The following is a 24069-nucleotide window of genomic DNA, read 5'->3' as shown; positions in this document are numbered from 1 at the left end:
ACCCCACGCAGCCGCGTTACTGTCGGAGTCGCCGCAGAGATGGGCAGCATCTCGAACGCATGTCATTCAAATTATGTCATTTGATTATATGGCTGAGGTGGCTTGGGGAGGCCGTAATCGAGCAGTCGATTGATTACGGCCGATGATGATGATGATGATGAATTTCATCATCATTTGCAATTGGTATTTAAATTACACACTTCAAAATAATTTGGAATTTGTATCTACATTTCATCACTTCAGTAAATTGGACCAGAAATTTGTTTTGCCCATCGCTGCCTGACGAAATGACCTACGCATGTGCAATGTATAAGCTCTTGCTATGGCCAAAGTCTAATATGCCTTGACTTAACTTGGTGGAAGGTACACATTCTCGGGGTAAATAGGGCATATTTCAAGAAACTGTGGGATTGAATGCAGGCTCGTTTTGGGAAACTGCTGAATTACGTGAGTGGCAGTTGTCAAGTGTAAAAAAAGACTTACAATTCGTTTAAAAAAATCAGTTAGTTAAAGTTTTGTATCAATTACCTGACTGCTGGATATAAGTCTAGTAGTTAAATTGATTGCTGCTTCTACATGCCAGCATTGTTCAGTCACTTGCCAATCATTCATAATTCCCATAATTGTCATGCCTTGATACATCTGTCCATGTTAAGCACTTGTTCTATCAGATTGAGTGTTTCCTTCTCATTCGTGCTGTGTTCAACTTCCATATTGCAGGACCCATAATTTTCCCTTTCTTCATCCTGTACGAATTATAATGCCCTATCATCATCTCTTTCGGGAGGTTCCTGTATCGCTGCTCAATTTAAGAAACGTTTTGGATCCTATTTGCTGTACTATCATTCGTGCTCTCTCTTGCTGGCTTCCTCCAATCGTGATGGAAACTCCCTCCCGTCGTCATTGTCTGTTTTCCAAAGCTTCTATAACTTTGCCAAATTCAAGAAATATTTTAATGATTATCAGCCGTATTCATATTAACGCTCTCTGTTTGTTTGTATTTGAGGCTTTTGGGCTTGACCTCAAAAACTGTGATAAGGACACCGCATTATCCTAAGTAGAGCATAAACGACCACCAAGAGCCTGCTGCTGCTGTTGTTGTTGTTATTTACACTTTGGTTGTCGTACGGTTCTGCTTGCAGCGAGGACCATGGCTGGTGTCTCTGCTGACTACTTCAGGATCAACTCTCCATCCGGCCCTCTGCCTCGTGCTTTGGCAGCCAAGATCCGCGGCCAGGGCATGGGCTACGCCAGCGACATTCTGGAGGTACGCGCGACGAAACTGACCGGGGCAATGTTACAGTGACGAGACAGCAGGGGGCGCTGTGCACGGTTTTTGCCATCGGACCGTTGAGAATGCATTACCGGTGCCTTGTTTGTGGGGGCATCGTGCGCAATTAAATCTCATTAACGAATAGATCTCAGTTTGGCCTCTCATAGTGAGATATTTGCTTTAGTCCGCCAGCCAATGTTATTCACCGGTATATGTTTATATAAGCAAACTTTAGACCGGTTTTGACCTTCAGGGTCTCATCAGCAGTCATGCTTTCCTTAACAAATGCTGCTGCGTTGGCTGTTTTTGTTGCTGAGTGGACATTCGTTTATTGGGTGCAATTCAATATACCACTAATTAGTCTCCAAAACCTTAATTGAAGTTCGCTGGTTGATATCCTTTATTTAACCATGCTAATGCCTATTGAATTCCCTGCTTTTACGTAATTAAATTTACCCATGTCTCATTCACCCACGAGACGTGGGTAAATGTAATTACGTGAAGCTACTTTGAACAAAAAAATTATCTCGAGTTTCAAATTTGGGATTCGACCTTAGCCACCAGAACACATTTACATTTTATCACAACATCTTCGAGGGCCACTTCACAACTGGGTCGTACGCTTTTCGGTAATTCCCCGCACAAGAAACGATCACGTTCACTTTGCGCTTCGTCTCACCTTGACTCGACGCACAGACCCAGACTGCTAATTGATTTGTCTCAGCAGCCTCGAGCATTTTTTTCTCCGCCCGTTCCTCACCCGTCCTGTGGGCCACCCACTTTGTTTTGCGTTATTCCTCTGCAACCCCCCGCCCTGCCCCGCCCCGCCTCGCCGCCCTTGCAGTTTGGACTGCGCGCCGAAGGTCTCCAGGAGCTGCTGTACAGGGGCAGCCAGGAGCAAGATTCCTACGGCACGGCACTGGACAGGCAGACTGTGCTGCGCAGCAGCCAAGCAAGGAGCCACGTGTCCAGCATCCACGACACCCTGCGCAAGGCAAGACGCCAAGCGGCGGTCTCGGACGGCGCGCGCCACGGAGCTCGCGGAGCGCGCTGACGCGCCGAGTAGAAACGAGAAACGCGTGATGCGTAAACGAACAAAAGTAGTCCCGTTGCTAGACATCTGCCCGGGCGTGTAAATGATGCATCGTCGTCGATGATGGTGATGATGGTGCATCGATTCACAACATGAGCGGAGAAATGTTATTTTGATTTATGCATATGATGTGCCCGTTATGTGTGCAATTAGGCTAATGTAACAGTGTAAAGCAAATAGCTCATTATTCGAAAGAGACAGGCAGGATTTATTTCAGGGACAGTCCAAAAAAGATAGAACAAAGGTGACATCAAATGAAATAAAGATGTTGGACATAAAATACAATAATGGACAATACAAATTAGATGATACAAATGAGACAGTAAACACGACACAATAAAGAATAAATTCGTCAATTGAATCATCGACCTCCAAGTTTTGACACTTTGTAAAAATTACTGGGTCGGGGTTGATGATGGAATCGTGACGTAACCTAAATGCAAAACAATTCCAACGTTTTTCCTTCCTCATGCCTCTGTCTTTGTGTGCCGGGCAGCTGTCGGACTGGAAGTCGGTCCCTGAAGAGAGGCCACTTGCCTCAGGATACATCAAGGTTCATGGGCAGGAGGTGGTGTTTGCAGAGCTTGACAAGAAAATTATGCAGCGAATCTCACAGGCAAGTGCTGATTGCTCTTTCTTGTACATATGTACGTTGTATGTTGAACTTCTTTCTCACCGTACGTAGCTAACCGTGCTAATCGGAGGTACGGGCGAAGGCCAACAACTAAACACAAAATATCCCATACGATATGTGTCCGATGGCTTCGCTGCACGGTTTAGGATATGTTACCGTAAATACAGCACACAATCAATACTATTGGGCAGCAATGCATATGCTTGCTAAACGGAAAAGGTAAAAAACAGTCAATCCTATTGCTCAGTGATCCTTACCCGGTTAAATAAAAAACCAAGTTTCAATCGTTTTTTTTCCTCTTTAAAACATTCACCACCGTTATTGGCCGTGAGTCGGGACCCAAGCTCGCGGCGCGGCGCGCTGTAACCGCCGCCCGGCAAAAACGGTGCCCCCGCAGATGTGGCAAAGCGCACGCTCGCACCACACGGCGGCGCAGGAGCAGATCCGCGCGGTCGTGAGCAAGCTGGAGCAGGGCATGGACGTGCTCCTCACCAAGGGCTACGTCGTGTCCGAAGTCCGCTACATGCAGCCCGTGTGCATCGGCATCGCCATGGACCTCAACCTCCTGGTCGCCGGAGTGACCACCAACCGTGCCAACCGTACGTTGCCGCCCCCCCCCCCCCCCCCGTCCATGTCGTTGACGTCGCAGCTGGAACGATGAATCAGAATCTTTGTTAACATTGGAGCAATCTGATGAGCTATGAAGCTCTTTTTCACAGACGTCATCCAGTAGTTTTCACAGATGTCCAGATGAGACGCTAGATGGGAGCTTGTACGACATTGCAGACCCATGAGGGATGGTGATGACATGGATAATTCTTCATCCGACAATGGATAGAGCACGGTTGCTGCTGCTGACGACAATGATGATGACTGGGCACAATTCTAAAACAAAGTTGGGGGGTGTATGCGAACACGGGCTGGCTTAGAAGTGATGAGTTGCGTCTCCCCTGTGCACAGTTCACGCCAGCTTCGCGCAATCGCTGCCCGCGGACATGAAGCTCGCAGACCTCCTCGCCGCCAACATCGAGCTCCACGTGGCCGCGACTACCAGGTATGCACTTGACGTGCAACCCCCCCACGCCCCCCCTCCATCTCACCCCCGAGTTGCGCATCGCCATTCAAATTGTTCGGGTGGCTCGGAGAAGTCTTGAGCCGGCACCGCTGAGATTTTGGGTTCAATTCAAGGCCGCTAACTATGTTTTAAAACCGGGCTTTCAAGTGTAGTAAGTTGATGGCCCCTGCCTGCTTTCCAATGATCGGCACATAAAACAAGGCATCATGTTATAAAATAATATAAGCCATCAAACTTTTACTGTCATTCGATAAACATAACTCTCATATGCAGAGCTGTTGGGAAAGTGCTGCCCTCTACTGCGTGAATCAGCGGTCACGTGAAGGGGTCTCAAAGGTAGCAATGGTATCTCGACTTCTGTGGGCCATCCTCTAACACGATGCGTTGCACTGCTGACGTTTCGACAGCACAATTGGGAATTGATCGACAACACATGACAAATGCCAGTCCTGAATCCCCCCGGCAATGACCAACAAGTTCTCACGTTCCTTCTCTCCTCTCTTAACAGCATCTCCAAGCATGCCGTGGCTATCATGGGCCTCAACACGGATCTGGTCAAAGCCGGTATGCAGACCCACTACAAGATGAGCGCAGGCCTCGGAGTCAACGGCAAGATTGAGATGAACGCCAGGGAGAGCAACTTCAAGGTGTCGATGAAGCCCTTCCAGCAGAAGACCGTCGTGGTGCTATCAACGTGAGATTCGTTCGTGGGACGGAATAATATGGAACCTTCAAAACTTGCCAGCATGCACCTCGATTCCCGTTGAAAACGTCTCCGTTACAACTCCAATCTAGACAAAGCCAAACCAGACCTCGCAGTCTAAACCTAGCCTAAGTCTGACCCAGGCGTAAGTTCGAATCTAGCCACATTCTAACCCTAGCCAAACTCTATCCTAAATCAAACTATTGCCTCGGGCTAATGCTCGCCTTATTGTAACCCTACACTAATTCTAACCCTGGTCAAAAGTCGAAATCCAGCCAATGCCTCCACCCCATCTTAACCCAAGTCTAGCCTAACTCTAGCTTACACGTATATTCAAAGCCTAAGCATAAGCCCTCAAGAATACTAAAGAGGAGTGTCTTTGCCCCGTCCGTGTGTGCAGCATGGAATCCATTGTGTTCGTGAGAGACGCCTCCGGCAGTCGTATCTTGCCCGTGCTGCCCCCGAAGATGACTTTGGACAGGGGACTCACATCCCAGCAGCAGCAGCAACACCGCCAGCAACATCCACAACAGCGTGGCCAGCACCAGGCCAGAGCGGTAAGTGAACCAACGTGGGCAGCCAACACCACTTATGAAATATGACGTGATTAACGATGTGCATTTGTACGATGCCTCCATTCTTCGACAACTGTAGAAGTCTTAAATCTCAATCGTCATCATCATCATCTCAATAATTTCAACGCCCAGCTAATGTTTTAGCCTAGGGGACACCCTGAAGCAAGCTGTCCCTGTGCGGCTAAAGGTGAATGTAGCACGGCCCTGCATGTGTGAATTAGTCTGTCAATAGTGGGTGGAACAAAAAAACTGCGCATTTCACAGTCTTGAACTATGACCTAAACAAAGGCGCAAGCCAATACAGATATCAGTAACATGTTGTGAATAGTGCACAGACCTAAAGTGTGCGTGGCTTAGGCCTTCCAAGATGAGTTTAAAGCTTCGTGAATGAAAACATATTCTTAAAAAAAAACACATTGGGCAAATTCCAATGTTGCCTCTGCAGTGGCATTAAATGTTTTTTTTTAGAAGGGTGATGCTGCATTGATGTGACTATTTCGTGCCTCGTGTGATTTTGAAGTCTTTTTTTTATTTCATGAGCAAAGCTTCAAACGTGTGACAGCCTCACGACACATCCACAGCTTAAGGCTAAACTACACGTAGAGTGGCCGGGATATATGAATACTTATACCAAGAAGTTAGCTCATCAGAAAAGCTCATGAGTTTGATAAGTGAACAGCTCATAGCCATCTGAATTCCCCCCCCCCCCCCACCACCTCCCCACGTCGCAATGGGCTTAAGTAGGCATAGAGAGCAGCCACAGAACATTTTACGAGCTGTTTGTTTTCTTGAGTTTAACCTTCCCTTGGTTCCAAAGTGAGCCCACGTCTTCGTCGAGGAATAACTTTTCCATCGAGTTTGCAGACGAGTGATTTGGCGACATTCCAGCGGGTTTTTTTTTAAGCGCACGGTGCGTGAGTGCCAGCGGACCAAACACCCACCGCCCCCCCCCCCCCCCCCGTTAAACTTGAGGACAACTCGTTGTGTGAATTGGCAAAAGGCGGGCCGTGAAAGGCCCAGAACAGGTCGAGATGTCGTCGCCACTACTGCTGCTGAACAGTGTGCATTCAGATGTCAGGACTATGTACACGAACGCAGGGTGGGTGTCAGAGATGCCTCCATTGCCCCAAAAGTGTGAGACATAACCAATGTTCGGAACGACGCGCTCTCCGTGTTGCCCCCCCTCCCCCCCCCGTTCTCGCCCACTGCCAGGCCTACCAACGCCCATGGGCTTCCCACGAGTTCTCGTCAGCCGAGCAGAAGCAGATCCACGACATCATGACGGCGCGCCCCGTGTTGCGCAGGAAGCAGCACTGCTCCAAGATAGCGGCGCTCTCCACCAAGGTGTGCTTCTCCGCCCGGATCCGCAACGCTGCGTTCATCCGCAACGCGCTGCTCTACAAGATCATCGGAGACTACGTCAGCAAGGTCTACGTCCAGCCCAGTGAGTGCACGCACGCACGCACGCACGCGCTACCCAACGGCCACTTTCGTGCAGCTCACAATCACACTGGGAATAATAATGTTGATGATAGTAAGGCGCGTAATATTCGGGTTCCGATGAACGCGTAGACTTCATGGGCTGCCAGAGCCCAGAGCCTCGGATGTCGAAGCCACAAGCGAGTCTCGAGAGCGTGCTGCTGCATGCGTTGTGGTCCGTGCCTCTTGACAGCGAGCAGCAAGGCTCAGATCCAAAAGGTGGAGCTCGAGTTCCAAGCCGGACCCCAGGCGGCTGAAAAGGTCATCCGCATGGTGGAACTGGTGAGCGCCGTGCAGACAGACAGAAAGACGTGCGAGCGCGTGTACGGGAGACGGATGAATTGCAAGCAGGTTACCTGGTCTTCGTACACTTTAGTGTGCGTCGGATTAACGAAGGGGGCGAATGGTGTTTGTGCGTTTAAATCATTCATTACACACACACACGCGACTATAATCTCATTTGATGCATGTGTTACAACTTTCACTTAATTCACGAGAGGTTAGCCGCCGAGGAGGACTTGAAGAGGCTTTCATCCAGCGCTGGATTGGTGGTGCCTGTTGATTATGATTTATGTTGACGCTAATAACAATACATTTGATTGACATAGCGTCTAAATGTGACCGCATATCACGACGCTGCACAAAAACAGTCAAAAGAAAGTATACGAACGGCAAAGAACATGTTTATTTCGCAACAATTTGAGAGCTACGCACATCTGTTGTCGAGTAACAACATACCATGTCGCCCTGGCTCTGTCTCACGCTCAGGTTGCCAAGGCAAGCAAGAAGTCAAAGAAAAACTCCACCATTACAGAGGAGGGTGTTGGAGAAACGATCATCTCTCAGCTCAAGAAGATCCTCGTCAGTGGCAAAGTATGGAGCCTTCCACATCGAGGAGCCTATTCGATGTTTCCTCTCCCAGTGTTTCATCTTCTTGGTTCTTTTGGTAAAGTCACGTAGAAGGAAAATAATAAAATAATAAAAATATAACATAATAAAATAATTCTCACGACGTTTCGGCCACAACGCAAGCAGCCGCCTTCAGGTGGAGAACAGGTCTGTCGAGAAGACTCTGGAGAACAGGTCTGTCGAGAAGACTCTGCCTTCTCGACAGACCTGTTCTCCACCTGAAGACGGCTGCTTGCGTTGTGGCCGAAACGTCGTGAGAATTATTTTATTATGTTTTATTTTTATTATTTTATTATTTTCCTTCTACGTGACTTTACCGAAAGAACCAAGAAGATGAATCCCTGCAGTCACGAAAGCTTTAAATCGAAACGAAATCTCCCAGTGTTATTCATATTTCATGCAATCCGTCTTGGCTGCAGAGGCACCATCACCTTCTGGCGAGTTCTCGCAGCCCAACAATGGGTTTGGCAGATTTTTTACAAATGTAGAGGTGATCCACCTACCCCCTAGCCTTTGAAAGCGCTGGATTTACAGGCGCGCACCATCGCTTGGTGTTTCCGCATTCAAAACGAACACCGAGTGGCACACTTTTATTTTATTTCCTTTCCATATTTTCCATTTTTCTTCATGCAAGCCACTCACTTTTATTGAGCACTTTTGATAAATTTCTGGGTCAAAATAATAAATGTTCTACCTTTTGAGCGCAAATTAAAGCGTGCGCATTGAAAATATTTTTTTCTTTTACCTAATTTTCTTTTTAAGTCGTGCCCATGGCCTGTTTGGCGATTGTGCGTGGAGACTAAACATTGCCATGAAGGAGCACAGTCACTCCACCTGCGCTGGCCTTTTGGCAGAGGTGCCGTCACCGGCACATGTCCTTGGAGCGGTCTGTCGGAGCTGCTGAGCGGCAGCTGTCATTCAAAGTCTCGATCAAAACTGCGAAGTCGCGACGAGTGACTCTACATCTGTCTCATCCTCTGATGGACTCGTGTTTCGATGTTTGTGTCGTTTGCTCAGCGCCCTTGTAACAGCTTGTCATTCTATGGCACTGCAGAATGTGTTGCTATTATTATTTTGATGACAACCAATGCCACTGCACACCGATGACTTCAAATTGACTTTCAGACACACTGATGCTGCGCCGTTTCCCCAATTTCCAACACCTCTCAGGACAAGAAAGCTAAAAAACAAGCCGGTTCTTCGTCGTCATCTTCATCGTCGTCATCGTCGTCATCGTCGTCGTCGTCCTCATCATCGTCATCATCATCGGATAAGGCCGGCAAAAAGAAGCCGCACAAGTCCGGCACCGTGAACCTGGCTGCCAAGGGGCCCTCCAAGAAGCAACGCGGAAAGCACTCCAGCAGCTCGTCGTCCAGTTCGTCGTCCAGCTCGTCGGACAGCTCCAAGTCGCCCCACAAGCACCGCGGGTCAAAGGGGCACCACGCCGGACACGGCGCCCCGCACCTGGGACCCCAGTCGCATTCCTCGTCCAGCAGCAGCAGCAGTAGCAGCAGCAGCAGCAGCAGCGCCAGCAAGCCGTTCAGCACCGTCCAGCCGCCCATGACCAGGAAGCCCCGTCCGGCCCGCAGCTCCAGTTCCAGCTCCAGCTCCAGCTCCGACTCCAGCTCAAGCTCAAGCTCCAGCTCAAGCTCCAGCTCAAGCAGCAGCAGCAGCAGCAGCAGCGAAAGCAAGAGCCTCGAGTGGCTCGCGGTCAAGGTGCGTGCGCATCTCGCAGTGGCGGGCGTTTGGAAGGATTTTCACGCCGGAGAAGCGAATTGACGAAATCTATTTTTGGGTTCGGCCACGTAATGATACGGCCACTTTTGTTGTTGTGAAGCCCTCCACCACCCAACACACTCAAACAACTTAAACTGCCACGTGTGCAATTGCTAATGCGGCGAATGTTATTGTTCGAGTTCAACGGTAAGTCGAAAGGGGTTCGCCGCGAGACCGAATCCACAAATCTATTGTGTATCGTACTTGCTGCGAAAAAAATCGACGTCTTTTCGGGCAAGGATGCGATATGACCGGTGCGGCGTGTGTCTCGCTCTCTTGCTGCACAACTGTGAGCTTGGTGCGAGAAACGCGGCCGACCGCCAAAATTAAATGTGTGCATATTTTCCTAACGCGTTGAGCGACCGAATAACGCCCTCCTTATCATTTGCAGGACGTGAACCAGAGCGCATTCTACAACTTCAAATACGTCCCCCACAGGAAGCCCCAGGTATGACGCAAACGAAGCCTTGCAGGATCTCACTGCAACAACGCATGTTGGTGATTTACACTCTGTACCGCAAAGTGCTTCCCGTTGTCGCTGAACACAAGGAATATTGATCGAATCTGCAACTGGATCGCTGTGTGCGTGCAGACTTCCCGCAGACACTCTCCTGCCAGCAGCAGCAGCAGTAGCAGCAGCAGCAGCAGCTCCTCCTCTTCCAGTGACAGCGCCATGACTGTCAGCGCCGAATCGTTTGAGGTGCCTTCACGATGTGCATCACACACACACACACACGCGGTGAATTCGCGTGTGAACGCTGCAAAAAAAACGGTGCGCCGACGTGTGATCAGTTCGCACTCTAAATAAGTCACCTCAAATAGTAAGCGACAAGGTGTGGCGCATTGTGAGATGTTGTCAGCTTGCAGGCTTTCCTGTGATGTCTCGCCACATATTCGGTATTGGCTCCTCATCATCCCAAACTGTGCCACTGCCACACGAGAAGAATACGTGCACAACTCTGTTTTAATATTCCCGTGCCTGATCAATAATTAGTATAATTACAAAAAGCTTCCCATGCGTGATCGCCGCCAGAATGCTTTAACATATCGTCACGACATTGCAGGAGCTACATGTTACTAATTGTGTTAACATTGTTCGCAAGTAGATAAATAATACCTCTAATACCATACATGCACACTGGACTTGCCATTCCCAGTGCAGCAGTTGAAACAACGGGGGCGAGTTTATGAAATCCCTTTGTCAACACAGCAGCATGAATGGGTTCACCACGGTCGATCAGCACATAGGTGTCAAGGTATCATCTCGAGAGGGATCTCCAATGCCCCCCCCCCCGTCCCCGTAGAGCAGGCCCTTCCACTCACGGTGGCATGGCCATCATGCGTAAGTAATTGCAGGGGCTGTGGCTCTACACGTCACAGCACAGGGGGAGTGCCACCCATCGACTAGTTCAAGTTCATTTATTAGGTATAGCCCTGTGAGCCATTCGGCTCGGCAGAGACTGATGAGCCCCGTTCTGTGTTTCTTCTCTCTCTCTCTCTATCCTCTCGTGTCACCGTGCCGACCGCAAACCGCAGAAGCACTCGAAGCCGAAGGTGGTGATCGTGCTGCGTGCGGTGCGCGCCGACGGCAAGCAGCAGGGCCTGCAGACCACCTTGTACTACGGCCTCACGTCCAGCGGGCTGCCCAAGGCAAAGATCGTTACCGTCGAGCTCAGCGATCTGAGCGTGTGGAAGTTGTGCGCCAAGTTCCGCTTGTCCGCCCACATCAAGGCAAAGGTAACGCGTGCGCGCGTGTCTTCGCTGTGCGTGATGCGTGTACGGGGGAGTGGTGGTGCAGTGGTTGGCGCACTGCGCTCAGGGTTTGTTTTTCGCTTCATGGCCAACATCGGTGACGAATATCTGAACTGGTTCTGGGCCTAGCCTCGGTCGACGCAGCTTCAAAGTGAGTACCTGGTGCGGTGTGTGAACATCGGCGCAAGGGAGAGAAAAGTGGCCGGGCGTGGCATTTGCCGATCCACCCCCAACAGCCTGTGTAGGGTTCGCAGGGCATCGTTACGTATATTTGATATGGGTGAAAGAACACGTCTGTGTGTATATATTCAGCACTTTGTCAATTGACATCTGGATAAAGGCCTCTCTCCATCCTGTCTCAGTTATGATTGTATGGCCACATTTTACCACACCGGAGTTAGTTCATTAAAATAAAAACCTCAAAGTCATTCGCAGCTCCAAATGAGCACAGGGTGGCGGCATTCATCTGCCGCATGCAGCCCTGAGGAGCCAGGATCGTGAGGAGTTCTGTTGCAAACGAGTGCCTTTGGATCAGTACGAGCGAGGCGGACAATGCCCTCTCTGCGACCCAACATAGATAGTTAATAAATAAATAAATTGCCATGAGGATCACAAAGCCTGGGCTTTGCAGCACCAGTAACGCACACATGCCTGCATCCTACTTGCACTTGTGCATCTTACAGAGTTAGACTGATGGCCTTAATCTAAGTGGTCTTGTGGTTGTTGTTGTTTGACTTGCATCCCACTGGGATTTTTGCACATTTTTGTGTACGGTGCTTTTTCTACAATATTTTACTGTCTTTTCTTGGATTTTATGTTTGCACTCAGTCACATATTCACTTTAAAATGTTTTTTGTTCATGTTTTTGTTTTTTGTTTGTTGCGGTTGCACCCGATTCAAGAGCCGAATGGCTCACAGGGCTATATATCTAATAAATGAACTTGAACTTGATCTTGTGTGTAGGCTGCAATCGGCTGGGGAAAGAACTGCCAGCAGTACCGCGTCATGCTGGAGGCGTCGACCGGCAACCTCCAGTCGCACCCTGCCGCCCGCGTGGATATGAAGTGGGGCCGCCTGCCCAGCTCCTGGCAGAGAGCGAAGAACTCACTGTGAGTGCAGTCGACACACGCACCAACAACAGCCACGTAGCTCTCTCCTCCTGCCCCTCATCAGCTCGACGACCTCCCAGCACGTGGAGCTAAAACGTCGGACATCGTGCCAAACGACGGCGGCGCAAGCGGAAAACGCATCCGAGAGCCATGCAGCACAACGGGGAAAACGCTACGAAGCAAAGGCTGTCTAGTGCAGTATACATTAAATGGAACTTAACGCCTAACATCATGCTCGAATTAATTGGATCGACCATTTCAACACGAAAGCCTCTATCGATAATGTAAAAAAAGTGAAAAGTGGTTTTCCGCTCCGTTCAGATCAGGGCGTCGTTGATTTCATTTGAAGTCTCTACGCCAGTGGTGTAAATTCCACATGCCTTTAGCGGGGGTGAGTCTTTCCATAGGACAACCACTGTTGTCTTCCCCGCAGAGTGGTATTAGATTCATTGCACCTCAAGAGGGATGTCTCCTTGAGCAGGTTTTAAACTCGTAGGCCTTGTGACTGTGACCCGCATCATCTTCCACTGTGTCGCCGGGCCGGATATAATAATGGTACACTCCGCACCTAACGCAGTTGTCGTTGATCTGTAGGGGAAGGCTTGTGTTTGTTCAGGCAGACAAGCTGTTCGTCACAAACACTACGCTGCTGCGGACATCCCTGCTTAATTCGTGACGGATGAGGCTAACTGAGAACGGCCGCATGTATTTCCAGGCTTCAGAACAAAGCCCCTGTGATCGCCTCCAAGATGCAGATGGAAGTCATTCCAAAGAGGAACCAGAAACATCAAGTCTCTGTCATTTTAGCAGCCATGACTCCCAGGAGAATGAACATCATCGTGAAGCTCCCCAAGGTAGGATTTAAAATAAAAGCATCAAAACGAAATCCTCGCGCCGGTTTTAGATGTTGGTTACAAATCTCTGAAACCAAACCGGAGGAGTCTTGAGGTGGGTGACTTTCATGACAATTGATGGCCTTGGGCCAGGACCTTTCAAGAACCTTGTGGGAATTGAATGGGAGCCTTGAGTTGAGACACAACAGAGGAATGAGGAAACAGGTGGTGGGAGTGGGTGCCCGTGTGCTCGGGCCCACTACCATTTATGTTCCGTCCCAGTTAAGTTCTGGCAATCTGTGGGTTTACAAACATGTTTTTTTTGTGATTTTGCAGTGTTACATAATACAGATACATGTTAATATGTGTCATCATTGTCCTTAATCATCAGCAGCAGCAGCAGCAGCCATGATCTATCCACTGCTGAATGAAGTCTTCCTTAAACGATAGCCATTCCTCGTGGTCACGCAATGTAACGATCCATCTAACTCCGAGCTTGGAGCATACTCATTACAACCAATAGCGAAGGATCAAGGGGAAATTATTAAAGAATGTTTCCCCTTTTTTAATGAACAGCTATTTAGAAAGCCAAAGATGCTTTGCGTCGGTTTTTGTGAGGCTATGACATTTCCGCTCATCGCTTTCTTGTTGTTTTTTTTTCCCCAACAGGTCACTTATTACCAGCAGGGCATTTTATTGCCATTCACCTTCCCCTCACCACGGTTCTGGGATCGTCCCGAAGGATCCCAATCCGAGAGTCTTCCAGCGCAGATCGCCAGCGCCTTCTCAGGCATCGCCCAAGAACCCGTCGCCTGTGAGGACCGCTTTCGAAATATACATCCCTTGTTATGATAGTCCTCCTGCGTAGGTTTTGGGAGTTGTGCGACGTTGCTCTCTGAAGTGGTTTGCAGACTGCACCATGTGTGGTCCGTATGTTGAACGCTTTTCGCACCGTATGTAGCCAAACGTGCCAATCGGATGTGTGGGTTCAACACGATAGCCGACATTTTTCTCCATCTACTGCGAGCTTCTTCAGGAACTGAACTTGAGGAGCTCCCCTAAATGTGGCGCAAAACGTCAGACAGCTGTAGAACACGTGGCACAAACCGACAACATAGCAGAGAGCTAAAAGTAATATTACTTTTTTGTCCTTCAATTATCCAGTAAATACCCGTTTTCTAAAGAATATTTTGTGCAAATTTGGAGTTGCACCCAAACAGCCGGAACCACGTCACATCCTCTTGCAGCGACAGTTGCGACTGACTGTACACAGATCGTGTAACGTGATTTTTTTTTGTCTTTTCCCTCTGATGTGTCAATGTCTTGTAGCTGTGTGCGAGCTGAATGAACAATCCCTGACCACGTTTAACGGCGCCTTCTTCAACTATGACATGCCGGAGAGTTGCTACCACGTGCTGGCACAGGAATGCGGTTCCAAGCCTCATGTCATCGTTCTCGTCAAGCTGGACTCCGAAAGACGTATCTCTCTTGAGCTCCAGCTCGATAACACGTATGTAAACAAGCCACAACCACGCTTGTGTACTTAAATGCGTTTAATGCAACGCACCGTGTAACAAATAACACGAATAGTAACGTTGTTAAATGTCTACTCAGACAATCCGCACCGAGTCGTAAAGACTCATTTTTTTTCAGGATGATGCATTGGATTGTATTCTCAATTCCCATTCATGAGAGTTTGGCTTCACGTGGGAGGAAATCGAAGAGAACCCCCACAAAGAATATTAAAGGGGTGACGCTCGCCGCTGCCACCTCTAGGCAACACATAGCAGCCCCAAGCCCCGTAACCCCCGGCAAGTCATTGTGGTCACCCCATCCAACAATCACTGACCAAGCTGAAAACCTAACCAAGCTTCCAAGATACAGAGGGAAGATTGGTTACGGGCATCTCTTTAGCTGTGCCACGCGTGTCAGCGTGCACCCGATGTACTGAGGTATTCTGCTGGTGATTGTTGGGCCTTGGTTATTATTTCGTTACAGAAAGGTGAAGATTGCGAGCAGGAACGACATCAGAGTCGATGGCGAAAAGGTGCCCCTGCGTCGTCTGTCCCAGAAAAATCAATTCGGTGAGACGACACTCACACACCTTTTCGTACCGTCTTACGCGATCCACATGTTTCTTCTGACTATTTAAAATATGCTTACTAAATGCAATGTCAATATCACAATCAACACGAACAACGGAGGCGGTCACTTTCAAAGTAACGGATACACTGAGCTGTTAAATCATCCTATGAATACAGCATTACTCTCCTCTTAAACTTGGTGGTTGCTCAAGTTACGACATGTGCACTTTTTCCGTCAGGTTTTCTGATTCTGGATGACGGAGTGCACCTCCTGCTCAAGTATAAGGATCTGAAAGTGTCGTTCAACTCCTCATCCGTTCAGGTGAGAATGACAGTACCCTCCAGTCGCATTTACGTGAGCCCTCGGCCAGACGCAGGCGACGTGGAATGAATGGGGACTCGTCTCAGTGGGTGCACGAGACGTGCAGAGACCCTCACAGTCTGGCCCCCTGCCATCTGTGCTGTCATCTATCTGCCCTATGACTCGTCTCTTCATAAAAAATTAACCCGTAAAAACAAAGTTTTTCACTATAAATTCTTTATATGCATGGCGGCTAGAGTCCTCTCGTCCTCTGGCTTGAGATCTCTGCCACCTATGGGTCAGATGATTGTCTGCCACCATTAAGCAATTGGTAATTAAATATTTTAAAAAAATTCCCTAAACAGTGTAAAATTTTGGAAAAAAAAATTCACGAAAATTAATTGTCACGCACAACGAGTCTGTGTGCAAAATGTCAGCTAGATTGGATAACGGGAAGTGGGTTAAAAAACGACCGAAAGATTTGCACGGTCGTAAGCAAGCAAGCAAGCACGCAAGCACGCAAGCAAGCAAGCAAGCGTCAATGTCCACGTTTAAAAGGCCGAATACATTACGTTATGAGTTTAATACCTGCGGATTTGAATGGTTGGAAGTGCCTCGGCTAGACATGGCTCCCATTAATGCTAGCACACACACGTGCTAAACTATCATGCATCCATGCACATGTAAACACGCATCAATCTAATGTATCCAACCCCATAATTCCTCACTTAAACAACCGCTCCATACACTTGGTACCACAAAAAATCCGTCATGCAAGACTTACTAGCTATGGCCACTAGAGGGCGTCGCATGGTAAGTTTCAGACATCCACACCCACAACAGATATAATAATAATAAGAGTTCACACATCTTCTTGGTTCTTTCGGTAAAGTCACGTAGAAGGGACGTAATAAAATAATAAAAATAAAACATAATAAAATAATTCTCACGACGTTTCGGCTACAACGCAAGCAGCCGTCTTCAGGTGAAGAATGAGACACTGCCAAGCTTGGAGCTGCTTGCGTTGTAGCCGAAACGTCGTGAGAATTATTTTATTATGTTTTATTTTTATTATTTTATTACTTCCCTTCTACGTGACTTTACCGAAAGAACCAAGGAGATGAATCCCTGCAGTCACGAAAGCTTTAAATCGAAATTGAAGAGTTAACACAGTTCTTGAATTCAGATAGGTAATGAGACATTCATCGCGGGCAGTCGGGACGTAGATTCCAATGCAGGATCTGAGCGGTTTTGCCGGCTCAGCACGCTGCCAGCTGAGCCAGTTTACGTCCAGCACCCTTGGCAAATGCAATCGTCGTGAGCCGATTAAACAACAGAGCCGTGTGTGTGGGTGGGGTGGTGGCAGGTTTGGGTGCCGTCATCGCTGAAGGGACAAACGTGCGGTCTGTGCGGCCACAACGACGACGAGCTGGTGACTGAGATGCGCATGCCCAACTTGGAAGTGGCCAAAGACTTCACGAGCTTCGCCCACTCCTGGATTGCACCGGACGAGACCTGCGGTGGTGGTATGTGGCCTGTCCATCTCACACTTGCACACCAATAACCAGTCGGTGGAAGTAATAATGAATCAATAATGCCATTTATTTAGCCAGGAATGCTTCGCCGAGTCTTTTTAAGTGGGGGGGGGGGGGGGGTTATTCAGAAAGGGGCCTGGAAATTGGGACGATGGACCAATTTCATTCACCAGTGGCTGGCTGCATGTGGGAGAAAACTAGTAGCCGGAGAAAAGCCGTGATTATGAGCGGGTAACACTCAATGCTCCTTACAAATGGATTCAATAATCCATTGCTGTATAGCCATCTCCTTGTCACCTCACAGCCAAGGTCTACAACACTGGGTCGTCCTAGGCAGTCAAGCACTAACCAGGCACTAACCTGCTTAGATACTGATGAAATCGGGCACATTCATGGAGATTTAGTCATCGGTAAAAGTAAAGATAGAATTATCACCAGTTGATAATGTTACATCTGGAGATGATGCGAAATCGGTCACATTAACATGGACCATATTAATGTGGCAATGCCATCTCTGGCTTCAGACCACCATCTCGAGATGAGTACAAGCGAATGCTCGAGTAGCGTGAGTGTGTGCGAGCGCTCTCGTGGAAAGTGGTCGTGCTCCGGTGAGCGCACCGCACTGCGAACCTGGCGGACCCGAGTTCGATTCCCGCTCACGGCCAACGCCATTGGTGAATATCCGATCCGGTCTTGAGCCTCCCCCTAGGTCGACTCGGCCTCAAACGAGTAACCGGTACAATGTGTAAACATGGTCACTCGACGCAGGCTCGCTCGCAGCACTTGACTCCGACTGTCCGCTTAAAAGCTACGTGGAGGGGGGGGGGGATCTTCATCTTTGTCTATGTGTGTGCTCTCGTGTGTGCTCTCGTGTGTGCCGACACTGCGCATCAGCCTGCGCCCTGAGCCGTCAGACCGTGCACAAGGAGAGCACCTCCGCCATCAGCGGCTCTCGCGAGAACTGCTACTCCACCGAGCCCATCATGCGCTGCCCTGCCACCTGCTCAGCTTCCCGCTCCGTGCCAGTCTCTGTGGCCATGCACTGCCTGCCAGCCGGTGAGTAGCAGCTCCACCCTTCCCCCCCTCCCCCCCCATCAACCATCATCGTCATCATGATTAGCCATGGTCAATCCGCTGCTGAATGAAGGCTTCCCCCGAAGCTGCTGCCACCTCTCAAAAATCCTGAGATGCAGCAATTCCACCGTCAACACAAAACAAAACGTGATGACAACTATCAGCCCATCAGGCCAGCATGGCATGGCGAAAGAGACGTAGACAAGAGCTATGGATGTAGTGAGATAAAAAAAAGAATATAGACAAAAATAGAGATTTACTGAAATGGGTGAAGGGAGATGCAAACAAGAATAGTGATGAGGGACGTTGATTGGATTTTTGATATTGGGTTTGCGATGTTTGTTTGAATATGAATTTGAGATATTGATGCAGAGCTATTTTGTAAAAGAATCTGAGGACACCTTGAGCTTCGGCTGCATGACGACCAAAGCTTATGACCAGCACCGCCACTGGATATAGCTACAGAGAATCTTGGAGAGCAAATTGTGTTTGATGAGCACCTATTAAGCTCAGCTCGCCAGTCCATGAGAGGTGGTTTTCACCAACTCCACATCTGGCCACCTTTGACTCCCCATAGCTGATAATTGTGCTCCATACCATTTACTCATTTAATGCTGATTCAACCTAAGGGAGGCCCTAAGGTGGATATGATAACCACCACTGTTGTTAACCATAGCCGGGAATTTAACTCGGTGGGTCCCTGGGTTCGTAGCCACGCTGCTGCGTTCCCCATAAGACACCACGCACACACCCGCACGCATGCACACGTACACACGTCATATTCATTGTTTCTTCCGTGACCATTCGCAGAGTCCGAAGCCATCTCCCTGGCCATGTCTGAGGGCCGTCCCTTCAGCCTTAGCGGCAAGAGCGAGGACCTCATTACCGAGATGGAGGCGCATGTGGCTTGCGTCGCGTAATTCGGCTCTCGCTCGAGGAAGGAAAAAAACAACACCATGCAATCACCTACACCAACCCTCATTGATTCGAAAAAATGCTCACACAATGCCTAAACCTTCCAGCGGTCAGCTAACATTATTAATACTTGATATGTTCGGAGTAGTGCAGAGATATATTGTGTTGCTGTGAGTTTTTCCCAGTCTTAATTCATGATTGTTTGTGATTTGAGTGTATCTCTAAGAAGGAATAATCCACAGTTATATTACGTCCTTAAATGTAAACGCGAATGTAAATCATATTGTTTTTGTTTCCGGAAATTGTTTTGCCTTAACACTTGATTTTGAAATAAAAAAAAATTACACACAAACTTCACTCTTGCAAGCCGTTTCATTTCCGCAAACGCATAGTCACCAAAAACATCGGTCGAACATGTCCACACGTGCCATATACGGCAACCCCATATTTCAATGTGAATCAATGCAATACAACTGGTTTTCACTATTAGCAGTTAACCATCCCACCGCCCGCCCCCTCCACTTCCACCGCCGCCCATTCCATCAACCAATTCTCAACAGAATGGTCAAGTATGGGTAAACAACCCACGGGAGGCCATCATCCAGCAGTAGATTAGCAAAGAGCCGTACATTATTATTACGACAGTATTATTCCAATACCACCAACAACAACCGCCGTTCACCACTAAGTGCTGGTGACGTCACCATGGCGCTTGTGCCATGCTAGGTGCACTTTGAGGCCACGTGAAGTGTCGAAGGCCTGGTGAAAGGAGGTCACGGAACAGAAACAGGTGCCATGGGTTGACTGAGATGACTGGCAGATGCGCCAACTGTGCTCCCTATTGTGCCAACTCTCGGAGTTCATTGTTGGGAGCGTCACTCCTCTACCCTCCGTTGTTGCTGGAGGGCGACTGCCTCCAACTTCCCAGCAGCGTCCTTCACGGACCTCCTCCACAGATGCCGATCTTGACACTGCTGGTACCAGTCATCGGCAAGGACAATCAGATCCCCATCCTTCTGTCCCACGTCAATCCATCTCTTCTCTAGCCCGTGCCGTGTCTGCTTCGCCCCATCTATCCGGTCAAAATCGCCGAACAAAAACTCCTTGGGCATGCGGTGGCTGGGGATGCGGGCTACATGACCCATCCAACTGCAGTTTCGATTGCCAGAGGAGCTCACTGATGGGCCTGTGTCCAAATCTTTCAAGGATCTGTGAACTCCTCACACAATCCAGTCCGGTTAAACCCAGGATGGATCGTAGGCAGGCTAGCCTGAATATTTCAAACCAGCGCAGGTATTCTTTTAGAGGGTTCCACGTTTTGCAAACATAAAGAAGGGTATAACTGTGGCCGAGAAGACCCGGAGCTTTATATGGAGCGACAGGTCAGGTATCTTACACAGTGCTATGCAGCTGATGAAAATATAATGCAACTTGACTGATGTGAGACCTCCGGTTGCCAAAGCGGTGCTGGCCCATATATGGAAACTTCTCCGCTCTCTCCGCAAATGCCTCATCAACTTATGGGGATTCGAGGGAGGGGAGCATTTGATGACATAAAACACCCAGGCAGGCGCTTAGTATTTGAGGGGCTGATGCTAAGTCCCTATTTCTTAGCAACATGCTCCAGGTTCAGCACTAGCATCTCCAACTCCTCACAGTAAGCAGCAAGCACCAGATCATCAGCATACATATGGTTGACCAATAGGAGGCCATCCCTTGACCGCACCCAAGCATCGATCAGCATCCCATTGTATCTACACCAGATGGAAAGCTAAAACTACATGGTCGAAGGCAACGTTAAACAATGTAGGGGCCAGAGGACATCCCTGTCGCACCCCGAATCGAAGGTTCCAACAACCAGACACGCAACTTCATTCGGGGCTTGCCCACTGCAATGAAGATCCTTCATTTTCATTGGTTTTTTCGGTTAAGTCACGTAAGTAAAACATCGAAATAAAAATAATAAAATAAAAATAAAAATCACGACGTTTCGGAGGCAACACAAGTCTCCGTCATCAGCTGGGACCGTCACAGCCGAATTAGCTGTATCAAGTGAAGCATCTTGAATCATTGCTTCACTTGATGCAGCTAATTCGGCTGTGACGGTGAAGCATCTTGAATCATTGCTTCACTTGATGCAGCTAATTCGGCTGTGACGGTGAAGCATCTTGAATCATTGCTTCACTTGATGCAGCTAATTCGGCTGTGACGGTGAAGCATCTTGAATCATTGCTTCACTTGATGCAGCTAATTCGGCTGTGACGGTGAAGCATCTTGAATCATTGCTTCACTTGATGCAGCTAATTCGGCTGTGACGGTGAAGCATCTTGAATCATTGCTTCACTTGATGCAGCTAATTCGGCTGTGACGGTGAAGCATCTTGAATCATTGCTTCACTTGATGCAGCTAATTCGGCTGTGACGGTGAAGCATCTTGAATCATTGCTTCACTTGATGCAGCTAATTCGGCTGTGACGGTGAAGCATCTTGAATCATTGCTTCACTTGATGCAGCTAATTCGGCTGTGACGGTGAAGCATCTTGAATCATTGCTTCACTTGATGCAGCTAATTCGGCTGTGACGGTGAAGCATCTTGAATCATTGCTTCACTTGATGCAGCTAATTCGGCTGTGACGGTGAAGCATCTTGAATCATTGCTTCACTTGATGCAGCTAATTCGGCTGTGACGGTGAAGCATCTTGAATCATTGCTTCACTTGATGCAGCTAATTCGGCTGTGACGGTGAAGCATCTTGAATCATTGCTTCACTTGATGCAGCTAATTCGGCTGTGACGGTGAAGCATCTTGAATCATTGCTTCACTTGATGCAGCTAATTCGGCTGTGACGGTGAAGCATCTTGAATCATTGCTTCACTTGATGCAGCTAATTCGGCTGTGACGGTGAAGCATCTTGAATCATTGCTTCACTTGATGCAGCTAATTCGGCTGTGACGGTGAAGCATCTTGAATCATTGCTTCACTTGATGCAGCTAATTCGGCTGTGACGGTGAAGCATCTTGAATCATTGCTTCACTTGATGCAGCTAATTCGGCTGTGACGGTGAAGCATCTTGAATCATTGCTTCACTTGATGCAGCTAATTCGGCTGTGACGGTCCCACCTGATGACGGAGACTTGTGTTGCCTCCGAAACGTCGTGATTTTTATTTTTATTTTATTATTTTTATTTTGATGTTTTACTTACGTGACTTAACCGAAAAAACCTAAGAATATGAATCTTTGCAGTCACGAAAGCTTCAAATCTAGAATTAAGATCCTTAATTATTGTGAGCAGACGGTCAGTGACTCTAAAATCACGGAAAATAACGCAGAGCCCCTGGCCTATTTAGGGTATCATTAGCCTTGACCAGGTCAATAAAGCAGAGATGTGGGTCCTGTTGGAATTCTCTACACCTCTGCTGTAGCACACGGCCAGAGAAAATGAAATCTGGTACATGACTCCTCTGGTTTGAAACCGCGTTGGAGCTCCGCAACGCTTCTTCTCGGTGTGTCTGACAAAGAGTACGTTGCCTTATCCCTACAGTGCAGTTGAACACATTCAAAAATATAACTTGCAAGCCAACATGAAGCTCCACCACACAAGTTAAAACTAAATAATAACTGTGAACATAGCGCATTTTTAGCCAGCCACAGCAAAGTTATGTAACAATTGTTGCAATATATTTCCTTTTATTTTTATTCCATGTGCAGCATTGGTTCAGCAAATGACACAGTGTCCCGTGGCAATAGAGCCATCGCTATATATATATACTCTGTCTTATACTATCCTGCTTTAAGGTGGTCCTTTGGATACGTGAGAAGAATTGGGAATAGTCGGCTAAGGGACTGCGCCGTACAATTACAGTAATTCATTAAATAAAAGGCTACCAATATGAAGTTGATGCCATTGTTGAAAAATGTTAATGAATACATTGACAACAGAAAGTTATCGCGTCTGCCAAAGACCTTTATCTTGGCAGTTTGAATGAAAGGTAAATTGAAGCAACCTTAAAAAACAATTCTTACGCAAGTACTCATTGTTTTTCCTATTGTTCTCGTGTCGATTTTGTTTTTACGTGACAAAAAAAATAGCAGTCAGTGGCATACGTCTCGGGTAGGAAGATGCTAATGACGTGAGGTTTAAAATCCATTATGGCCCGCAGAGCAATTCATTGACACCAGGCCTAGCCATGCATTGTCCAATGTTCGCGGTGACAGGTTTATGTATGCATATCTGGTGAACTTCTTTCGCACCGTACGTATCGAACCGTGCTTATCGGAGGTGAAGATATCAAGCAATTATTGTGTACGATTGGTAAGTGATTAATGTTGAATTGTGGCACGCGAAGACCTTTCGCGGTTGTGATGTTCACTGCTTGTGGTTGTTTACACGGCGTTTCAAATGGTAGCAGTCCAGAACCTTTTGCTGTTATATTTAGTGAATTTTTATTCGGAATTGTGATTCGTAGCATTCTAGAACATGTTGTTTTGATGTTTACCGTTCATGATTGAATAATTCTGATTTTGAAAATGTTGCACACATTAATGCTCAATTTGCTGCACTCTATAACCTGATTGTTGCTGCTGTTTTGATGATTAATTATGTATTAATGTACTACTCCAGAACCATTGCTGATGCAACGTTCAATCATTTTTACCCACGTTTTCGTTGGATAAAATAACGTTGTTTGGTCTCTTACGTAAGCCTGAAATCAAAGTAAATTGAATTGAATATAATACTGTAATTGAACTGCACTGATTACGGTGTGGTGTCACGTGTGATGGCCGTGCCAGCAAGACAAATCCGCGTGCGTGCGTGCATGCGTGGTGTGTTCAATAAATAAATAATGGTGTTAAACACAGCACTGGGGGTCAAGGGAAGAACGTGATTATATCACGCAGTGTGGATTCGTACACACGCTGCGTCTGAAGTCAGCCACACTTTCCTCGCT

General features: G+C 47.9%; 1 protein-coding gene across 1 annotated transcript in view; it reads left to right on the top strand.

Moving 5' to 3' along the window:
* The window catches only part of LOC133352538 (vitellogenin-like), a 33567-nt gene extending 14101 nt beyond the window's left edge, over positions 1-19466 (top strand). The window contains 23 exon segments of the mRNA XM_061568248.1: positions 1143-1267; positions 2118-2267; positions 2863-2982; positions 3398-3599; positions 3961-4054; positions 4584-4769; positions 5179-5335; positions 6566-6797; positions 7026-7114; positions 7601-7705; positions 8912-9457; positions 9909-9965; positions 10110-10217; positions 11054-11254; positions 12233-12378; positions 13094-13232; positions 13881-14025; positions 14541-14721; positions 15210-15295; positions 15535-15617; positions 16963-17122; positions 18026-18187; positions 19016-19466. Of these exon segments, the coding sequence (XP_061424232.1) occupies positions 1143-1267; positions 2118-2267; positions 2863-2982; positions 3398-3599; positions 3961-4054; positions 4584-4769; positions 5179-5335; positions 6566-6797; positions 7026-7114; positions 7601-7705; positions 8912-9457; positions 9909-9965; positions 10110-10217; positions 11054-11254; positions 12233-12378; positions 13094-13232; positions 13881-14025; positions 14541-14721; positions 15210-15295; positions 15535-15617; positions 16963-17122; positions 18026-18187; positions 19016-19125 (3584 nt within the window). The 3' untranslated portion in view covers positions 19126-19466.
* Positions 19467-24069: the final 4603 nt, after the last annotated feature.

This window comes from Lethenteron reissneri, chromosome 41 (assembly GCF_015708825.2).
Source record: "Lethenteron reissneri isolate LAM-NWPU_2019-01 chromosome 41, ASM1570882v1, whole genome shotgun sequence".
Lineage (NCBI taxonomy): Eukaryota > Metazoa > Chordata > Hyperoartia > Petromyzontiformes > Petromyzontidae > Lethenteron > Lethenteron reissneri.
Note: the sequence above shows the minus strand (reverse complement) of the source record. Positions and strands in the feature narration are given on the sequence as shown.